Source organism: Elephas maximus, chromosome X (assembly GCF_024166365.1).
Source record: "Elephas maximus indicus isolate mEleMax1 chromosome X, mEleMax1 primary haplotype, whole genome shotgun sequence".
In the NCBI taxonomy this organism is placed as follows: Eukaryota; Metazoa; Chordata; class Mammalia; order Proboscidea; family Elephantidae; genus Elephas; species Elephas maximus.
The window spans coordinates 37,336,962-37,359,992 of record NC_064846.1 but is presented as its reverse complement, the minus strand read 5'-3'; the positions used below and the strand labels follow the sequence as shown (position 1 = coordinate 37,359,992).

The 23,031-nt window shown below is 40.7% G+C and overlaps 1 protein-coding gene across 1 annotated transcript in view; it reads right to left on the bottom strand.

Moving 5' to 3' along the window:
- Positions 1-7,837: 7,837 nt before the first annotated feature.
- Positions 7,838-23,031, bottom strand: part of STEEP1 (STING1 ER exit protein 1) — a 37,535-nt gene continuing 22,341 nt past the window's right edge. Inside the window, exons 3-7 of the mRNA XM_049872681.1 lie at positions 22,160-22,201; positions 20,029-20,167; positions 12,556-12,645; positions 11,894-11,986; positions 7,838-10,665 (exon numbers count right to left, since the gene is read on the bottom strand). Coding sequence (XP_049728638.1) covers positions 10,603-10,665; positions 11,894-11,986; positions 12,556-12,645; positions 20,029-20,167; positions 22,160-22,201 — 427 coding nt within the window. The 3' untranslated portion in view covers positions 7,838-10,602. The remainder of the gene's footprint in view (positions 10,666-11,893; positions 11,987-12,555; positions 12,646-20,028; positions 20,168-22,159; positions 22,202-23,031) is intronic.

Genomic DNA, 23,031 nt, shown 5'->3' with positions numbered 1-23,031 from the left:
GCATGAGTCAGAACTTTATTTCTCTTTATGGCTGCGCAATATTCCATTGTATGTATGTACCACATTTTGTTTACCCATTCATCTATTGATGGACATTTAGGTTGTTTCCACCTTTTGGCTATCGTGAAGAGTGCTGCAATGAACATTGGTGGACAGGTTTCTGTTTGCGTTCCTGCCTTCACTTCTTCTGGGTGTATACCTAGGATTGGAATGCCTGGGTCACATGGTAATTCTATGTTCAACTTTTTGAGGAACCTCCAAGCTGTTTTCCACAGTGGCTACACCATTTTACATTCCTACCAGCAATGGATGAGGGTTCCAGTTTCTCCACAACCTCACCAATACTTATTGTTTTCCATTTTTTTGATCATTGCCGTTTTAATGGGGTGAGGTGATACCTCATTGTGGTTTTGATTTGTATCTCCCTAATGGCCCTTGAGGAAACCCTGATGGCGTAGTGGTTAAGTGCTACAGCTGCTAACCAAAGGGTCGGCAGTTTGAATCCACCAGGCGCTCCGTGGAAACCCTATAGGGCAGTTCTGCTCTGTCCTACAGGGTCACTATGAGTCGGAATCGACTCAATGGCAACAGGTTTGGTTTTCTGGTAATGGCTAATGAGAGGAGCCCTGGTGGCACAGTGATTAAGTGCTCTGCTGCTAACCAATAGGTTTGCGGTGGAAAGCCACCAGCAGCTACGTGGGGGAAAGATGTGGCAGTCTGCTTCCATAAAGATTACAGCCTTGGAAACCGTATGAGACAATTCTACTCTGTCCTATAGAGTCGCTATGAGTTGGAATTGACCAGATGGCAACTGGTATATACGTATATATATATAAAAATACATGTATGTGTGTAGATATATATTTATATATAAAACACCAAATGAGATCACTCTACATACTGTTCTGCAAAATGCTGTTTTTAGCCAACGATCTCCACATTTACATTTTAATAAATTTTATCTCATCTAATATTCCATATTTATATTTTCCAAATTGATCCCAAAATGACCCTTACAGCTGGTTTGTCCAAACCATTTACCCAATTCAGAACAAGGCACTGATGGTATCTGGTTGTTTTGAAAAGGAAAGGTTTTCTAATAATTATATCTGTCTTAAAATGGAAATGGCTGCTGTCTTGGGCTGGGTTCTCCAGAGAAGCAAAACCAGTGAAGCATGTGTGTTTGTGTGTGTGTACGTAGAGAGAGAGAGGGAGAGAGATTTATATCAAGGAAATGGCTCATGCAGTTGTAGAGGTTGTAAAGTCCCAAGTCCATGGGTCACGAGTCAGGCTGGCTGGCAGCTTCTCCTGACTCACATAGCTGGAGGGGCTGATGAACCCAAGATTGGCAGGTCAGACAGGAGGCTCCTGGATCAAGTCCCAGGAACCAGAGGTCAGAGGATGATGAGCTGGATGCAGGATCCAGAGTGAGTGAAAGGCAGAGAGCTTTGCCAGAAAGTCCATATATATTGGGCGCAGGCCACACCCCCAGGGAAACTCCCTTTCAGCTGATTGGCTGCTCATAGCACATCTCATCATGGAGGTGATTACATTAGGTCAGATCTTATCATGGAAGTGATTACATTATGTCAGATCTCATCATGAAGGTAACTGCATCATTACATAAATGCCAAACTACATTATAACTGCCAAACCACTGAGAATCAAAGCCCAGCCAAGTTGACACACAACCTTAACCAACAGAGCTGCCTTGGGAGTGTAAGCTTACCATGACTGGAGACTTCCAAGCAAAGGCTGGACCGGTGTGTGCCTGGGAGGCTACACAGGGAATTCCTGCATACGGGAGAAGGCTAGAGTACATAATCTTTAAGGTCTTTTCCAACCTTAAGTGATGATGATCCTGTGACCCTGAGTTTCTATAAATTCTATTACTGCACCACTTCTGCACGAGATCCCATTCCCTCCAGTGGTTCTCCTCTCTCCCCTGCATTATCAATTTTTACTTCTGTCTTGGCTTTTTTCTCATCAGCATCCAAATATGCTGTTATTTCTCCCATCTTAAAATGCCTAGTGTCAACCTCACCACCCCCTCCACATGCCACCCATTTCTCTCCTTCTCTTTTACAGCAAAACTCTCAAAGATGTCTATATTCTCTGCCTCCAAATCCTCTTCTCCCATTCTCTCCTAAACTCACTCCTGCCAGGCTTTCGTTCACACCACTCTATCGAAACTGCTTTTGTCGAGGTTCCCAATGACCTCCGTCTTCCTTTAAACATGTGTTGGGCATGTACCTATTTGCTTTCAGATCTTCTTCCCCTGCTGTGCTATATATAGCAGTCAACTACTTTTCCCAGGCTCCCTTCCTCTCTGACTTCCTGATGGGTTTGGCCAATGGGAATCACTGGCAGAAGACTGGAGAGCAGGAGGAGGAGAGACACCAGGGTATTTCTCTCCCTTTTGCTCCTATTCGGGCGTCATCTCCTCTGTGGCTCCCACTGGACAGCCCCTCCCTCCATGAACCAAGCTCCTGCTGGGCTGGCCTTCCTGCTTCTGCTGGGTAGCTCGGACCCTGGACGTGGGTAACACAACCTTCTACTTTTGTCCCTCCAGCTCTAGAGGTGAAGCAGCTTCTGGCTGTTGCTAAATCTCTGGGTTAATTCACCATCTGTTCTTTAGCTTCTCAGATCTTTCATCATATGAGTAACCACTCCCCTTGTTAAATTCTTTCTATTTAAATTCTGAGTGTAGTTTCTATTTTCTTGACTGGACTCTAATATAAAACCTTTGTTTGCATCTCTTAACTTCCAGGACTCCTCCAACTTACTGGCCACTCCTTCTCACTCTTCTTTGCTGATTTCTCCTCATCTCTTGACCGCTAAATGATGGAGAGCCCAGGCCTCAATCCTTGGGCCTCTTCTCTTTGCCTTGCTACCTCCTTGGCAATTTCCTCCTGTTATGTGACTTTAAGTAGCATCTATAAACAGAGGGAAACCCTGGTGGCGTAGTGGTTAAGTGCTACGGTTGCTAACCAAGAGGTCGGCAGTTCGAATCCACCAGGCACTCCTTGGAAACTCTATGGGGCAGTTCTACTCTGTCCTATAGGGTCGCTGTGAGTCGGAATCGACTCAACGGCAGTGGGGTTTTTTTTTTTTTTGGTATAAACAGAGCCCTGATGGCACAGTGGTTAAGAGATTGACTGCTAACCAAAAGGTCGGCAGTTCAAATCCACCATCTGCTCCCTGGAAAACCTATGGAGCAGTTCTACTCTGTCCTATAGGGTTGCTATGAGTAGGAATCAACTCAACGGCAACAGGTTTATACACACACACACACATATATGCTGAAAACCTCCCAATTTGTAACTGTAACTGGACCTCCCCAACTGAGCTCCAGACTACATATCCAAAGTGCCTATCTGACATCTCCACTTAAATAACCAGTAGGCATTTTAAACATGTCCATAACAGAGCTCTTGACTTCCCCATAAAGCTGTAAATAGCACTTCAATTCACCCTGTTACTCAAGCCAAACATTTTGGAGTTATCTTTGATACTCCCTCTTCCCCTCACCTCACACGTTCAATCCATCAGCTAGATGTGATAACACATCTCCAATCCATTCACTTTTCTCCAGCTCTACCTTTACTGCCTGGTCCAACCACTATCCTCTCTCACCTGGACCACTGCAATAGTCTCCAAATTGGTCTCCTGCTTCAATTCTTGCCTCTCAACAAGAAGCCATTCTCCGTATAGCAGCTAGAATGATTTTAAAACATAAATTATACCATCTTAATTCTCTGCTTAAAAGCCTCCAATAACTTCCCACTGTATTTTTAATATCCAAAATCCTATGCTGCCTGCAAGGCCCTATATGACCTGACTTCTGCTCACTCCTCTGACCTCACCTCTTGCCACTTGCCCACTCGCGCTCATGTACTAGTCTAGTCCCACTGGTGTTCTTTGTTCCTCCAACATGCTAAGCTTATTCCCTCCTTAGGGCCTTTGTACTTTCTACTGGCGTCTTCTGGGATGCTTTTCTCCCTGATCCTTGCGTGGTTGGCTCATTCTCATCCTTCAGGACTTGTCTGGCTTAAATGTCCTCTCCTGAGAGCCCATCCCTGACTACTTGTCATTCTCTATCACGTCACACTATTTTATTTTATTGTGGTAAAATAAATATAACACCAAAGTTGCCATTTTAACCCTCCACTTCATGCTGTTTTAACTGACATTTTTCTTGTTCACTTGTTTGTCTGTCACTCCTGCCCCAAGAATGTGAGCTGCTATGTTTTCCACAATGTTCCCGGTTCCTAGCACAATGCCTGGCACATAAGAGTTACTCAATTTGTATGAGTTGAATGAATAAAAGGTAGTGGATTAACTTTGAAAGGAAGAGGGTAGCCTCTTCCTCTGAGACTGGAAAGAGAAAAGGATAGGAGCAGATGCACGTAAGTGTTCCTTCTTTTCTTGTTGTCACAGGAGAGGGAAAACATCTGTTGAGATGGCTTATGGGGAGAGGTTAGGGGAAAGTGGTGAGGGCTCTAACTAGTTCCTGAGGGAACCCGGAGAGTTGCTGACCAAAAACACATAAACACACAGCAGAAGGACTGACTGGCTATTGTGAGAACCTATCTGACAATGGCACCATAAATTAATTCATGGTGTCAAACATCTACCCATCTACCAGATTTTCCTATAGACACTCAACTATTTGGGTAAAAGCTCAGAGAAAACAGATTGTAGGATTGATTCTAAATTGGGAATTTGCAGGGTAGATGCTATGGTATTAAAAGGAGGTAAGACTTACAGCATTATCAGAAAAAATGAAGTACATATGTATAAATGTAAACAAAATATGTCTAGGATCTACTTGCAAAAAACTATAAAATACTGATGAAACAAATAAAAAAAATCTAAATAAATGGAGAGATATACCATGTTCATGGGTTAGAAGACTCAGTATCATTAAGATGACAATTCTCCCCAATTTGATCTTTAGATTTTATACAATCCCAATCAAAATCCCAGCAAGAACTTTGGAGACACCAACAAACTGATTCTAAAATTTATATGGAAAGGCAAAGGAACTAGAACAGCCAAAACAACTCTAAAAAAGAACAATTTGGAGGACTCACATTACTCGATTTCAAAACTTACTGTAAAGCTACAATAATCAAGACAGTGTAGTACTTGCAAAAGGACAGACATATAGATCAATGGACAGAATAGAAAAAAGTCCAGAAATACAGACAACTGATTTTTTAAAAGATGGAAAGGCAATTCAGTGGAGAAAGGAAAGTCTTTTCAACAAATGGTGCTAGAAAAACTGGATATTCATATGCAAAAAGAAAAAAAGAACCTTACACATACCTCACTCAGACCAAAAGCCAACCCCACTGCCAGTGAGTTGATTCTGACTCATAATGACCCTATAGGACAGAGCAGAACTGCCCCCACAGGGTTCCCAAGATTGAAATCTTTATGGAAGCATATTGCCATATCTTTCTTCCACAAAGCAGCTTGTGAGTTTGAACCACTGACTTTTTGGTTAGCAGCTGAGCACTTAACCACTGTGCCACCAGGATTCCTTACATACCTCACACCATACACAAAAATTAACTCAAACTAGATCATTGACCTAAATATAAGATATGAAACGGAAGAAAATCTGCATGATCCTGGGTCAGGAAAGACACTATAGTGTTAAGAGAATGAAAAGACAAGACAGACTGGGAGATGTTTCAAATCACCTATCAGATAAAGGACTTGTATCTCGACTATATAAAGAGCTCTTAAAAGTTGATAAGAAAACAAAGAACCCAATTTTTAAAATGGGCAAAAGATCTGAACAAACATTTCACCAAAGAAGATACACAGATGGAAAATTAGCATAGAAAATGTATTCAACATCAGATGGAAAATTAGCATAGAAAAATATATTCAACATCATTTGTCATGAGGAAAATGTAAAGTTTTTTCAAACCACAAGATACCACTCAGAAACTGCCACAGATTGAAGGAGACTAAGGAGACAACGTGGGGTCCTGGATGGATCCTGGAAGAGAAAGAGGACATCAGTGGAAAGACTGGTGAAATCCAAATAAAGTCTATAGTTTAATATTATTGTACCAACGTTAATTTCTTAGTTTTGATGAATTTTCCATGGTTCTATAAGATGTTAACATTGGGGAAGCTGAACTAAGAACGTACGGGAACTCTCTTTGAAACTGTTCTGTAAATCTAAAATTATTCAAAAATAAAAAGTTAAAAAAAAAAGGAGTTAAGAGAGTTGAAGGTGGTAGTGAGAAGAATTCAGATAGCATATTTTCACAAATAACACGCGCATGTAAATAACATGACCACACACATATAACGCACGGAAATGAAGGAATTAAGTAAAAACATTTCTGGCGCAACACACCCACGCATATACTGTGCGTGTCTCATGACATTTCCAGAAGGGAATTTTGGCTTCACTCACCTGTCCTCCCATATTACAGGTAAATCATATCATACTGTTCATTTTCTTTCATTCTGTTCATTTTCTTTAATCTCCTGCTTATGTGTATAAAAATAGTCCAAAAATGTTACTTTTGATCATAATTGTGTAATAAGGTATAAACCATGGTCAAGAAGTCATGGATCGAGTGTGGTAGTCCCCCAGAAAATAAATAACTGAAACTATGAGTTTGTTTAAATTGGTAATTATAATGCATTAACAGTTAAATGCAAAAACCTTAAATTGCCTTAAGTGAAACCACTAGGTTATGTTAGGTCTGTTCTGCTTACTTCGTAGGTTAATTATGTCTTCTTAGTGTCAACTGAAGTCAGCAACATGTAAAAAAAATTGGCATAGTGCGCTTACAAAAATAACGCACGGGGGGTTGTGCAATTGGCAAAAAACATATAAGGTATGCGTTATTTGTGAAAAACTATGGTAATGAATCACAGGATCAGACTGGGTCAAACGGCAGTGAAATGGTGATGGAACTGTAATACTGGAAGAAAATGGGAGGATCGAGGTTCTATGAAGTTTAAAATCAGCTTTCGTCCATCACAGGGGATACTTTCTATTTTATGCAATGGACTATAAAATGTTAAAAGCTCAAATGTAATGGGTTGTGTTTTGAAAGACAACTGTGTTAAAACTGAGTGAATGAGAGGTGCAGTCAGAGATGCAGAACCAGAATAAATCATCAAAGAAATAAGGGAAGATTTTTCCTTAAAAAAGAGATCATTTACAATGTTGAGGATCTGAAAATGGTCAAGGCAAGTTAATTTTTAAAAAGCTTTTCGATTTCTCTTAAACAAAGACTGATGACATTTGAAGTGTAACTTTATTACAGTGGGAACATTTTACAACATTTTAATATTTTATCACAGTTGATAATTTGTACAAACAAAAGAAAAATAATAAGACTCCAAAATTTCAATACAGCTCTTTATACTAACAATAAAATAATACATTGACAGAAACTATCATGTTATTTTAATAACTATTTCAATATGAAGAAAACAGAATGAAGAGCACACATGCTTGTTTGGTGCTAATGACATCATATTTTGCAGTTCTGTAGATGAAGCAAAATGCATAATCTAAACCAGAAGTTGAAATAGTTCAGGATTAGTATCTAAGGACAAATATTTCAGAAAATATGTACAAAGGTAACCTCTATGCAAGTGTCTTTATATTGCATTTTACTTGGTTTCTCAAATCAAAACTGTGATCTGTTCTCAGTAATACATATTTTTAAAATCCCACACAAAGAGGCAGTTCAGTACAGTGGTTATGAGCTCAGGTTCTATAGTCAGATTTTTGGCTTTATCACTTACTGGCTATGGGATCTTAGGAAGCTTAAGCTCTAGGCCTTAGAGTCCACATTTACAAAGTGAGAATGAAAACAGTTAAACCTATTTCATAGGACTATCACATTGTTTAGATTAAGATAATCCCTGTACTTTGTCCAGCACTTAACACATAGTAAGTTCTCATTAAAAAGCAGCCAGGATTATTACTGATGTTATTGCTACGACTATTTTTTATCACTACCAGTGAAATAGCCACTCTTGAAAATAAAAAACAACAGAAAAGGTCTAGTGGAAGTGAGAGTACAAGAGAAGCAAAGATAGAAGGTTGCGGTCAGGGAACAGAATATTGGATTTCAGAGGTAATGTAGACGAGATCTAGGCTGTGGTTACAGGAGTTTTGGGCTAAAGCAGAGTGATGGTAAAGGTCACTGGAGCTGAGGTTAAGGAATTGTGAGGAGGTTAATAGCTGGTCATAAGGTTTTCACTGGCCAATTTTTTTTGGAAGTAGATCGCCAGGTCCTCCTTCCTAGTCTGTCTTAGTCTGGAAGCTCTGCTGAAACCTGTCCACCATGGGTGATTCTGCTGGTATTTGAGATACTGGTGGCATAGCTTCCAGCATCACCGAAACACACAAGCCATCACAGTACGACAAACTGACAGATGAGTGGATTGACACAGTGGCTGGAACAATGGGCTCAAACACAGCAGTGATTGTGAGGATGGTGCAGGACCAGGCAGTGTTTCGTTCTGTTGTACATAGGGTCGCTCTGAGTTGGAACCAACTCGAAGGCACCTGTCTTAGTCATCTAGTGCTGCTATAGTAGAAATACCACAAGTGGATGACTTTCACAAACAGAAATTTATTCTCTTACCATCAAGGAGGCTAGAAGTCCTAATTCAGGGCACCAGCTCCTGGGAAATCCTTTCTCTCTCTGTCAGCTCTGGGGGAAGGTCCTTGTCATCAGTCTTCCCCTGGTCTAGGAACTTCCCAGTACAGGGACCCTGGGTCCAAAGGATTTGCTCCACTCCCACCACTTCTTTCTTGGTGGCATGAGGTCCCTCTCCTCTGTGATCACATCTCTCTTTTATATCTCAAAAAAGATTGACTCAAAATACAACATAATCCTGTATATTGTGTCCTGCCTCATTAACCGAACTGCCTCTAATCCTGCCTCATTAATGTAACAGACAGCTCACTCCCAAGTCGGATCACAACCACAGGCATAGAGGCTAGGATTTATAACACATAGGATAATTGCACCAGATCATAAAATGGAGGACAACCACATAATACAAGAATAATGGCCTGGCCAAGCTGACACACATTTTGGGGGGACACAATTCAATCCATAACGGCACCTAACAACATCGACAATGGTTGGTCATCCACATAATGGTCAATTATCTGTCAGAATGACAGGAAACGAGGTGAAGAGGAACCTTCAGGTGCAAAGACCTCATTGAATGCAGGAGGATAAGTGAGAAGGTGGTGACACAGTCCCACCCTGGGCCTTTCCAGGACCCCCACCCTCCTTTTTCCCAGTTCTCGCTACCTTACACCTACCCCTACTCTAACCACTTTTCCTTTCAAATAAGGAAATCATAAAAATGCTGTACTGTTTCCCAGCAGCACCTTACAAACATGCATTGGGCACGTACTACATGCAAACCACTGTACATAATCCAAGGAGGTTAAATCACTCTTCCTGTCCCAACACCCTGTAATACAGGTGGACAGATGAAAACATGAATATAAACTACATATTGATATCACTGATTCAGAGCGACATAAAATATTTATATATACAACACTTCTCCATGAATAGCAAATGCGAAATAAAAGACTCCCGACAGATCCTTTGCTTATCTCAGTCTCATTTTGTAATCTGTAATATCTCCCTCCCCCGTACCCACATATGGAAGCAGCACTCTTAGTTGTGTGACAGGAAGGCAGCTCCCTTGGGTTGCTTATTGAGACCCTATTTTCATTCAGAGCTGAGCTATCCTACTCCCAATCTCCTCCAATCTGGTTTTCCTAAGGTATGACAGGGGCTGGTTTACCTACAGCTTTACAGTTTGAAGTAAAGAAAGTTTTATGCAGATTCCGGATTTTTATGGAATCTGGATGTTCCTGGATTTCCTGATTGCGGAAATATTCAATTAACCATAGCCAGTGTTTGCCATACTAACAACAAAGAGATACAAAGTCACTTAAAAGGATGACTTGCTATAACTTTAAATATAATGCATGCTGCTTTTCTCTGATATGCCAGAGTGTTCTTTTCAAAAATCATTACTTTATTAATTTTTAAGAAGGAATAAAATCAGCCACTTTAGAAACTAAAGCATTCAAACATATAGTTTTTACATGGTTGAAGTTTAAATCAAATGCGCAGTAGACAAAACAGTACCCAACCCACTGCCCTCGAGTTGATTCCGAATCATAGTGACCCTATAGGACAGAGAGCTGCCCCACAGAGTTTCCAAGGAGCGCCTGGTGGATTCGAACTGCTGACCTTTTGGTTAGCAGCCGTAGCACTTAACCACTATACCACCATGCTTTCCATAAAACAGTACAGAAAACCTATATACAGAAAGATTTAGAAAAAGCCATCTCCTGGAATTGTACTCTCACCCACCCTCTCTAGCTGCAAGCAGGTCAAATGGACTCAGCTGAAGACCTCACGGACTGGAGAAGAAACAACAGAAAGCACAGTGAAGCCTTCGGCTGGGGCATGAAAAGTAGGAACCAGTCCATGTCGTCAAGAAAAAGCGCTTTTTCCTCCTGCCCTAAGTGCCTGCCTTCAGTCTGAGCTTGGAGAAAGTCCCTGGTCACTTGAACTGGTTGTCAATCAAGGTCCCCTTCATCTTAGCTTTCTTAGCTTCCAGTTCAGCCTGGAGAAGAAGAAAAATGACAAGTCCTGATCCATGATACAAAATTCTGATTTTCCTTCCTTGTTTCTAATTGCCCCAAACACTATCCCTGAATGTTCATTTAGAATATAAATACGAATAGTGGTTCTGGAATCATTAGGAATCTCTAGCAACTGCTTTCTAACCACAGAAAATGAAAATATTTCTATGACAAAGTGGGGTTAAATATACAAGGCTGTGGCCCAAAGGCAACTGGTGCAGGGATTCCAGCAGCCTCAACGCCCCCCAAGGGCAAGGGAATAATATTGTGGCATACTAGTATCCTATTCTTGGAAGAACAAGAAGAAAAACACTGCCCTAGAACAGTGTCACGCAAAGTTGTCTGGTCTGCGAACTGTCACAAGTCTGTGAGCTGTCTATTGCTGGTCCATGCATGACATGTACAAGAACTGAGACTAAGCATTTAGAAAAAAAAATAGAATTTGACAAGAGTCATAATAAAATAATCTAATAATAAAAATTGGGGCCAATTTGTTTTTATTATATTTACAAATTACAAATCTGTTCATGACAGAGAATTAAAAAAAAAGCACTGGTCCTTCACCTCAGAAAGTTTCATAAGTATTGCTCTAGACCATGATGGCAAGGCAAAAAAGCTCCTGGGACCTAGCACCTCTGCCACCAAAAAACCCTCTACAGTCATTAAAATAGACAAGTTGCCTTTTGATGAGGCATCAATGCAACGATGTCTGGTTTTAATGAATTATCGTAAGTAAATTATTATCCAAAACCAAAAATGTCAGCAACATCATATATAGATGTGAATCCTCTAACATGAGCCCATGAATAACGCAGAAAACCAGCACGGGTGCTTTAAGCAGCAATGACCAGCCCCAGTGCTGGTACCGCCAAAGTAGCACCATCGCACGTCATTAAACCCTAGGAGAGCATACATAAACTCTGACTTTTTACTCCTCCCCTTGGGTCACAAGTAGCAGATTAAAGTATTATTCCAGTTAGGGCTCTCTAACAAGTATTATAATTTAGAGGGTAGATCTTATGGTTACTGCTACAGGTCAGGGTACACAGACAGTCACGTGGCCAAAGCCCAGAGATAGAAGCATGGCAGCCACCTATACCAGTAACCCCCAGTAGACTTCTTAAAGGATTTCCCTGCCTGGTGGAGGGGCTCTCAGACCAAGAAATCCAAATCATCAAACCCAGTCCCTTTCCACTCCATGCTACTCACCAGCTCTTGCAGCCGCCTCTTGCTCATGCCTTTGCGTTCCAGCTGCTTCTCAATCACTTTGGCATTCTGTGCATAGGAGTCAGCAACTTCCCTCTGAGGGAAACAAGAAGCGTCCTTCAATCAGCAGTCTCATCGATGAATAACAAAGAATATAAGAAACAGTTTCCACTACTCAAATTATGAAATCACTGCAGAAATGGTAGAACTCTGCTCTCTTCCAACTCTTTATCTTTTAAATAATCCAAAAGAGTTCAGGTTTCACCTGAAACCATTTTTAAAATAACAGATAACATCTCTCCCTAAATATCACCATACCGAAGTACGATAACGGAAATTGCTACTACTGCTAAGGATAGACTCACCCACCATCAGACCTGGACCTAAAATCATTTAGTCCAATCGTTTTTAAACTGAAGAGGGAAGGGGGCTTTGTCCCCTAAAGTATGAAAATCACTGATCTAGTCCAACTCCTTCATTTTCAGTTTCCACATATCCCTCAGATGGAGAAGAACAGAGACTAGCCCAGCGTTACACAGTTTCTCACTAGCAAGGTCTAAAAGCAAGGTCTCTAATTATTCTGCTACTCAAATGCTCCACAGTCTCCTTTCCTTTCACCCCATCTCTCCTTGAATTCCAATTCCTATGAAGACAGAAGCACTTACAGCCTCAATCTCCTCTTCCTCTTCATCAATGGTAGACACAGTGACAGAGCTGAACTTCCCCATGTCTTTAGTCCGTTTGGTCATCATCACCTGAAATATCAGGAAGAAGAATTAGTCTAGTTCACCGCAAGAGGATCCGTGAGCCGTGTGTGTATGTGTGTGTATTTGGAGGGGGTACAACTACCTCTTCGGGACAAGCTGGCTGATTGTAAAGCACCAATATTTTTATTTACATAATATTTTTCAAACATTTGCCATCAAGAGTTTTTAAACTACATATAAAAATTAGCCTAGAAAATTGGCCTAATTCATTCCATTCTTAATCATTCACACCGGACAAAGAAGACATGTGAAGGAAATAAATGTGAATAAAAAAACATACAATCTCTGGAACAGGGGAGCCAAGATGGCTGTTTAGTCAGACACACCATGCCATCCCTTTACAGCAAAGGCCCTAGAAACCAAATGAAACAGATACAGGTGACAATCCTGGAACACTGACCATCAAATGAAAGGATAAAAAATTAGATCGAACACCAACTGGAAGAAGAAACTGAACAAAAACAACGAACAAGGAGAGATACAGAGTGGAGGCGCCCTGCCCGCTGGCCTGGCACAGTGTGCCCATCTTGAGACAAAGCTAGCAGTGATCCCAGGTGAGGAGCGCAGGAAAGCAACTTCCGGAATTCCAAACAGAAGACAAGAGAAACTGCATAGATATACCCCGAGTGAAGCAAGGTGAGCAGGCCATGAACTGGAACTAAAGAGAAAAAATACAGGAAGGAAGGCAAAAGATCCAGGGACCCCAGCATCCACAGAACAGACAGGGAGCCAGGATCCAAAGAAAGGGCAACTCAGCAGCAGCGGTCCCTGACCATTAGGGCAGGCGGCGTGCACAGACTAATAGATCCATAGAATATCAGCAGGAGGTCCCCCACCCGACTGAACCCCAGGCAGCTCCCCCTACACATTTGTTTGGGCCAGGTCCTGATAGCTGGCTGTAGCCAACAGGAAGTGCCCAGGGACTGTCACCTGGTGACCACAGGAGCATACTCTCCCTCCCCCACTCTATTCAAACTATTCCAGAAAATAGAAAAGGAAGCAATACTCCCTAACTCATTCTATGAGGCCAGTATAATCCTGATATCAAAATCAGGCAAAAAAAAAAAAAGACACCACTAAAATGAAAATAACAGACCCATATCCCTCATGAATATAGCCACAAAAAATACTTCAAAAAATTCTAGCAAATAGAATTCAGCAGCATATTTAAAAAAAATAATACATCATGATCAAGTGGGATTCATACCAGGGATGCAAGGATGGTTCAACATTAGAAAATCAATCAATGTAATTCACCACATAAATAAAACAAAGGAAAAGAATCACATGACCATCTTAATTGCTGCAGAAAAGGCATTTGATAAAATCCAACACCCCTTCCTGATAAAAACTCTCAGCAAAATATAAATAAAAGAGAAATTCCTCAACATAATTAAGGGCATATATTCAAAACCAAAAGCCAACATTATTCTCAACAGAGAGAGATTGAAAGCAATCCCCTTGAGAATGGGAATGAGACAAGGATGCCCATGATCACCACTCCTATTCAATATTGTACTGGAAGTCCTAGCCAGAGTCATAAGGCAAGAAAGACAAATAAAGGGCATCCAAATTGGTAAGGAAGAAGTTAAACTATCCCCATTCACATATGCCAAGATCCTATATATAGAAAATTCCAGAGACTCTACAAGAAAGTTATTAGAACTAATAGAAGGGTGCAGCGAAGTGGCAGGGTGCGAGATCAACAAACAAAATTAAGGAGAATTCTGAAAAGGAAATCAAGAAAACAATACCATTTACAGTAGTCCCCAAAAAGATAAAATATATAGGAATAAATCTAACCAGAGATGTAAAAGACTTTATACAAAGAAAACTACAAAATACTACCGCAAGAAATCAAGAGACTTACATATATGGAAAAACATACCATGCTCATGGATTGGACGACTTAACACTGTGAAAATGTCAATACTACCCAAAGCGATCTATAGACATAATGCAATCCTGATCCAAATTCCAACAACATTCTTTAATGAAATGGAAAAAAGTAATCTCCAACTTTATATAGAAAGGAAAGAGGCCCCGAATAGCCAAAGCATTCTTGAAGAAGAACATAGTAGGGAACCTCACACTCCCTGATCTCAAAATGTACTATACAGCCATGGTAATCAAAACAGCCTGGTACTGGTACAACGACAGACACACAGACCAATGGAACAGAATTGAGAACGCAGAAGTAAAACTATCCAGCTATGGACAGCTGACCTTTGACAAATGGTCAAGGTCCATTCAGTGGGGGAAGAAACAGTCTCTTTAATAAATGGTGCTGACAAAACTAGATATCCACTTGCAGGAAAATGAAATAGGATCCATACCTCAAACCATACACAAAAACTAACTCGAAATGGATCAAAGACCTAAACGTTAAACTTAAAACTATAAAGCTTCTGAAAGATAACATAGGAACAAAGCTAATTAATGGCATAGACTATCAAACATAACTAAAAATGCACAAACAACAGAAGATAAACTAGATATCTGGGGCCTCCTAAAAATTAAATACTTAATGTTCATGAAAAGACTTTACCAAAAGAGTAAAAAGATAACCCACAGACTGGGAAAAATATTTTGGCAATGACATATCAGACAAGGGTTTAATCTCTAAAATATATAGAAAATTTCAAAGCCTCAAAAACAAAAAGACAGACAATCCAATCAAAAAATGGGCAAAGGATATGAATAAACACTTTACCAAAGACATTCAGGTGGCTAACAAACACATAAAGAGATGCTCGCAATCATTAGCCATTAACCAAAAAAAACCCTTGCTGTTTAGTTAATTGTGGCTCATAGAGACCCTATGTTGTTGTTAGGTGCCGTGGAGTTGGTTCTGACTCATGGAGGCCCTATGCACAACCGAACGAAACACTGCCCAGTCCTGTGCCATCCTCACATTTGTTGCTATGCCTGAGCCCATTGTTGGAGCCACTGTGTCAATCCATCTTGCTGAGGGTCTTCGTCTTTTTCGCTGACCCTCTACCTTACCAAGCATGATTTCCTTCTCCAGGGACGGATCCCTACTGACAACATGTCCAAAGTATACGAGACTCAGTCTCGCCATCCTTGTTTCCAAGGAGCATTCAGGTTTTACTTCTTCCAAGACAGATTTGTTTGTTCTTTTGGCAGTCCATGGTATATTTAATATTGTTCACCAACACCATAATTCAAAGGCATCAATTCCTCTTCAGTCTTCCTTATTCACTGCCCAGCTTTCGCATGCATATGAGGCAATCAAAAACACCAAGGCTTGGGTCAGGTGCACCCTACTCCTCTAGGTGACATCTTTGCTCTTCAACACTTTAAAGAGATCTCTTGCAGCAGATTTGCACAATGCAATGTGTCTTTTGATTTTTTTTTGTTCCATAGGGTTTTCTTTTTAATTGTGCTTTAAGTGAAAGTTTACAAATCAAGTCAGTCTCTCATCCAAAAATTTATATACACCTTGCTATATACTCCTAGTTGCTCTCCCCCTAATGAGACAGCACGCTCCTTCACTACACCTTGTATTCCTGTGTCCATTCAGCCAGCTCTGTCCCCCTCTGCCTTCTCATCTTCCCTCCAGACAAAAGCTGACCTCATAGTCTCGTGTGTCTATTTGAGCCAAGAAGCTCACTCCTCACCAGTATCATTTTCTATCCTATAAAAAATCCAATCCAATCCCTGTCTGAAGAGTTGGCTTTGGGAATGGTTCCAGTCTTGGCCTAACAGAAGGTCTAGGGACCATGACCTCCAGGGTCCTTCTATTCTCAGTCAGACCATTAAGTCTGGTCTTTGTATGAGAATCTGAGGTCTGCTTCCCACTGCTCTCCTACTCCATCAGGGGTTCTCTGCTGTGTTCCCTGTCAGGCAGTCATTGGTTGTAGCCAGGCACTATCTAGTTGTCTGGTCTCAGGCTAATGTAGTCTCTGGTTTATGTGGCCCTTTCTGTCTCTTGGGCTCATAATTACCTTGTGTCTTTGGAGTTCTTCATTTTCCTTTGCTCCATGTGGGCCAAGACCAATTGATGCATCTTAGATGGTCTCTTGCTAGCGTGTAAGACCATAGATGCCACTCTCCGAAGTGGGATGCAGAATGTTTTCTAATAGATTTTATTATGCCAATTGACCCAGATGTTCCCTGAAACCATGGTTCCCAAACCCCTGCCCCTGCTACTCTTGCCTTCGAAGCATTCGGTTTATTCAGGAAACTTCTCTGCTTTTGCTTTAGTCCAGTTGTGCTGACCTCCCCCGTACTGTATTGTCTTTCCCTTCACCTAAAATAGTTCTTGTCTCTTACCTAATTAGTGAATACCGCTCTCTCCTCCTCCCTCCCTCCCTCCCCACTCTCCTAACCATCAAAGAGTATTTTCTTCTCTGTTTAAATTATTTCTTGAGTTCTTATAATAGTGGTCTCATACAATATTTGTCCTTTTGCAACTGACTAATTTCACTCAGCATAATGCCTTCCAGATTTCTTCATGTTATGAAATGTTTTATGGATTCATCATTGTTCTTTATTGATGCATAGTATTCCATTTTGTGAATATACCATAATTTATCCATTCATCCGTTGATGGGCACCTTGGTTGGTTCCATCTTTTTGCTATTGTAAACAGTGCTGCAGTGAACATGGGTGTGCATATAGCTGTTTGTGTAAAGGCTCTTATTTCTCTAGGATATATTCCAAGGAGTGGGATTGCTGGATCGTAAGGTAGTTCTATTTCTAGCTTTTTAAGGAAGCGCCAAATCAATTTCCAAAGTGGTTGTACCATTTGACATTCCCACCAGCAGCGTAGAAGTGTTCCAATCTCTCCACAGCCTCTCCAACATTTATTATTTTGTGTTTTCTGGATTAATGCCAGCCTTGTTGGAGTGAGATGAAATCTCATTGTAGTTTTGATCTGCATTTTTCTAATGGCTAATGATCGTGAACATTTCCTCATGTATCTGTTAGCTACCTGAATGTCTTCTTTAGTGAAGTGTCTATTCATATCTTTTGCCCATTTTTTAATTGGGTTATTTGTCTTTTTGCAGTTGAGTTTTTGCAGTATCATGTAGATTTCAGAGATCAGGCACTGATCAGAAACGTCATAGATAAAAACTTTTTCCCAGTCTGTAGGTAGTCTTTTTACTCTTTTGGTGAAGCCTTTGGATGAGCATAGGTGTTTGATTTTTACGAGCTCCCAGTTATTTAGTTTCTATTCTGCACTGCTAATAATGTTTTATATACAATTTATGCCATGTATTAGGGTTCCTAGCATTGTCCCTATTTTTTCTTCCATGATCTTTATCGTTTTAGATTTTATCTTTAGGTTTTTGATCCATTTTGAGTTAGTTTTTGTGCCTGGTATGAGGCATGGGTCTTGTTTCATGTTTTTACAGATAGATATCCAGTTATGCCATCCTTTGATTTCTTGAGTGCTGCTTCCACGGGTGTTGATTGTGGGTCCAAGTAAAATGAAATCCTTGACAACGTCAATCTTTTCTCCGTTTATCATGATGTTGCTCATTGGTCCAGTTGTGAGGATTTTTGTTTTCTTTATGTTGAGGTATAATTCACACTGAAGGCTTTCAGCAAGCAAGGTTGTGTCATCTGCATAACGCAGGATGTTAGTCTTCCTCCAATCCTAATGCCCTGTTCTTCTTCATACAGTCCAGCTTCTCAGATTATTTGCTCAGCATACAGATTGAATAGATATGGTAAAAGGATACAACCCTGACGCACACCTTTCCTGACCTTAAACCAATCAGTATCCCCTTGTTCTGTCCGAACGACTGCCTCTTGATCTATGAACAAGTTCCTCATGAGCACAATTAAGTGTTCTGGAATTCCCATTCTTTGCAATGTTATCCATAATTTGTTATGATCCACACAGTTGAATGCCTTTGCATAGTCAATAAAACACAGGTAAACATCCTTCTGGTATTCTCTGCTGTCAGTCAGGATCCATCTGACATCAGCAGTGATATCTCCGGTTCTATGTCCTCTTCGAAATCTAGCTTGAATTTCTGATAGTTTGCTGTTGATGTACTGCTGTAGCCGCTTTTGAATGATCTTCAGCAAAATTTTGCTTCCATGTGGTACTGATGATATTGTTTGATAATTTCTGCATTCCGTTGGATCACCTTTCTTGGGAATGGACATAAATACAGATCTCTTCCAGTCAGTTGGCCAGGTAGCTGTCTTCCAAATTTCTTGGCAAAGACAAGTGAGCACTTCCAGAGCTGTATCCGTTTGTTGAAATATCTCAGAGAGACCCTTCAGTTGTGTGTAACTGTATATACGTATTTGTATGTGCTACATGTAGAGCACATAGTGGACACAGTTATGGAAACTTCTTAGACATCTCCAAACACCTCGTGGGACTGAGTTAGTGGGCTTGAAGGCTAAGGACCATAGTCTCAGGGGACATCTATCTGAATTGGCATAGTACAGTTCATAAAGATAATGTTCTACATCCCAGTTTAGTGAGTAGCATCTGGGGTCTTAAAAGCTTGTAAGCAGCCACCTAAGATACAACTATTGGTCTCTTCTCATCTGGAGCAAAGAAGAGTAAAGGAAACCAAAGACTCAAGGAAGAAATTATTCCAAAAGACTAATGGCCTATATGAACCACAGCCTCCTCTAGCCTGAGACCAGAACTAGATGGTGCCCAGCTGCCACTACTGATAGCTCTGACCAGGGACACAATAGAGGGTCCTGGTTAGAATGGGAGAAAAATGTAGAACAAAACTCAAATTCATAAAAAAGAGCAGGCTTACTGGAAGGATAGAGATAGAGGAACTCCTGGAACTATCACTCTAAGATACCCTTTTAACCTGGAACTGAGGCTATTCTGGAGGTCACCTTTCAGGTAAATAATAGATTGGCCTATAAAATAAACAATAATACCCACGAGGAATGTGCTCCTTAGAACAATCAACTAAAGACCAAATGAGCAACATTTGCCCAAAAGCAAAGACGAGATGTCAAGGAGGGGCAGGGAAACTGGAGGGATGGAAACGTGGAAGGCGGGGTGGAAATGGGGAGAGGGCTGACATATTGTAGGGAGAGCAACCAACGTCACAAAACAATTTGTATATGAATTGTTGAATGGAAAACTAATTTGTTATGTAAACTTTCACCTAAAACACAACAAAATGTTTAAAAAAAAAACAACATACAATTTCTAACCTTACAGGGCAACTGTAGGAAAGAGGGCAGATAACATATGTTACGATTCTTTAACATCTGCTTATACACAAAAATAGCATTCTTTATAAAGAATGTATCCATAAAGGAGAGTTTCTCATGCACTATAATCTTATTTTAAAATGCAGGCCTAAATCTGTAGCTATATTAAACCAGCTGGTTTCCTTCGATGATAATTACCTTCTTGGGAGGCTCTTGTTTCTGAGTGTATATATTCGTTTTCCCAAAACCCTGGCCAAACTTGACCACTGCTCCATCCACAATGAAGGTGACGGGAGCGTTCTTGGGCTGGGACTGGTAGAAGAGTGGTAGTCCGCACCTGTAAACAGCACAGTGAATCTCAGCATCCAAATCCCGAAAACAGCAACTCACAAAGTATGCTTGGACTCTGGAAATATTCTTGTTGTGGCATAAACATGATTAGCCCTTCCCAATGTTTCCCCAAACTACTTGGCAAGAATCACGTAGGGTGCTTGTTAAAGTTGCCCATCAGATGCCTAGGAACCTCCCCATAAGGTCCTGATTCAGCAAATCTGAGGGGTGAGATCTGGGACTTGTCATTTTAATCAGCATCCCAGGGGTTTCTTATCATTAGACAAGTTTGGGAAACACTGGCTCATACTGTTGATTTTTTCCAGTCAAAACTGCTACCGTTCTTCCCAGGCACCTGGGTAACCAGTTTGGGGGTTTTGTCTAGCTTTTTCTGTGTGTGCATGTGTGTTTTGTTTTTGCAGCGTGAAGAGGGAGTGCAAAGGCTCCACTGCAGTGGTCTGCAAACTAATCCCTGTAGTAGTTTCCATACTACTTTCTTTGGCTGACTCATATTATATTTTTTTGAGCTAAATAAAGTAGACCTATAAGATATGATGCAGTCTTGGGGTAGAGCAAACAGTTAACGCTCTTGACCGCTAACTGAAAAGTTGGAGGTTTGAGTCCATCCAGAGGTGCCTTGAAACAAAGGCCTGGCAACCTAATTTCTAAAAATCAGCCACTGAATACTCTATGCAGCACAGTTCTACTCTGACATATGAGAGGTCCCCATGAGTCAGAAGTGACTCAACAGCAACTGCTGTTTTTTAAAATAAGATATGATAAAAACCAGTTTAACCAATCCAGTATGACTGTGAGCTAAAATGGCTTCTTATCCATTTTCCCCTACTTAATTCTTCTAGCCCAAATCCTCTGATGTACCTGTGGAAAGACTGAACTGCTATAGTTTAATATTCTCACCATTAATAGCATAAGGCTAGAAATAATTTTTATTTTTTTGCTTTAAATATTATTCTCTAAACTAAGGTTCTTAGGTCTGTGATCCTATAATAAACTTTATTAACAGGTCTGGATTAAATTACACTGTGTTCCATTTACCATATGACCCAGCAATCCTGCTCCAAAAGAAAACATACATCCCTGCCAATTTTTATACTAGAATGTTCATAGAAGCTTCATTCGTAATAGCCCAAAATGGCAACAACCCAAATGTCCTTCAATGGGTAAGCGGTTAAACAAACTATGGTACAACCATACAATGGCACACTATTGAGCAGTACAGAACTACTGACACATGCAACAACTTGAATAAATCCCAAATGCAATGTACTAAGTGAAAGAACATAAGAGCATGCATTGTAGGCCAAAAACCCACTGCTGTCACGTCAGTTCCAACTCTTACCAACCCTTTAGGACAGAGTAGAACTGCCCCACAGGGTTTCCAAGGCTGTAATCTCTACAGAAGCAGACTGCCACAGCCTTCTCCCACTGAGCTGCTGGTGGGTCTGAACAACTGACCTTTCAGTTAGCAGCCGCATGCTCAGCCACTGCACCACCAGGGTAGAATACATATTATAGAATTTACATAAAATTTGAGAAAAGGCAAAACTATAGAGACAGAAAGCAGAACAGTGGTTGTGAGAAGAGGGGCCAGGGGAGGGGATTGACTGCAAAGGGCAAACGGGATGTTGGAAATGTTCTGTATAGTGATGGTGGTGGTGTTACATGACTGTATGCTTTTATCAAAACTCATCGTATTATACACTTAAAATTGGCATATTTTACTGTATGTAAATTACATTTCAACTTTTACATATTATACTATGCTAAAAACACATTTTTGTGGCCAGCTGGTCAGGGATGAAACTTCTGACTAGTCTCTTGGGGGAGGGTATTGGCATTTGTATAGTTGAAGTTTGAAGGCAGTTGAGATTATAAGGATGAGGACATTAACAGAATTGTACGCAAACAATTATTTTCCTAACATAGTATGCTTCCATGTGCTTATAAGCTTGGAGAAACCCACACTGTTAATACTTACTTTGCACACTTCTTCCGGTACTGTCGTTCAATGCCTTCAGGCCTGCACAAAAAATAGAAGTTTTTATAAAAAAAAAGATATAAACAAATCTCATAAGCTACCATCCTCACCATCTCATTTCTCCAAATGCCAACAAGGCCTTTCAAAAGTTCTCATCAATCAACTGGTTAGTTAAACATGTATTAATTATAAAAGTTCTAGCATTCCTTCCTTCCTCCCCTCAGCAAACATTTACTGACCCCCTAATGTGGGCCAGGCGTCTCCCTGACAGAGGAGGAGGAGGAGGAGGAGAAAGAGGAGTCATTGTTGTTGGTAGTTGCTGTGGAGTCGATTCCGACTCACCCTGACCCCATGTGTCTCAGAGTAGAACTGCTCCAGAGGATTTTCAAGGCTGTAACCTTTTGGAAGCAGATCGCCAGGCCTGACTTCCGAGGAGCCTCTGGATGGGTTCAAACTCCCAACCTTTCAGCTAATAGTCAAAGTTGTAGTCATAATGGTTATAATAGTAATGATAGTATCTGTAGTCATAATAGCAGCAGACACTTACATGGCTGTTACTATGTGCCAGGAGCTATCCTAAAATGTACACATATTAATTCATTTAATCCTCACAATAACCCTATGAGGTATAAAGCCCACTGCCATCGAGTCGATTTCAATTCATAGTGACCCTACAGGATACAGCAGAACTGCCCCGTAGGGTTTCCAAGGAGCCCCTGGTGGATTTGAACTGCCAACCATTTGGTTAGCAGCCATAGCTCTTAACCACTATGCCACCGGGGCCCCATCAGGTATAAGTGCTATTATTATTCTCATTTTACAGACGAGGGAACCTAAGCACAAAGCAATTACAGAAGGTCGCAGAGTTAGGG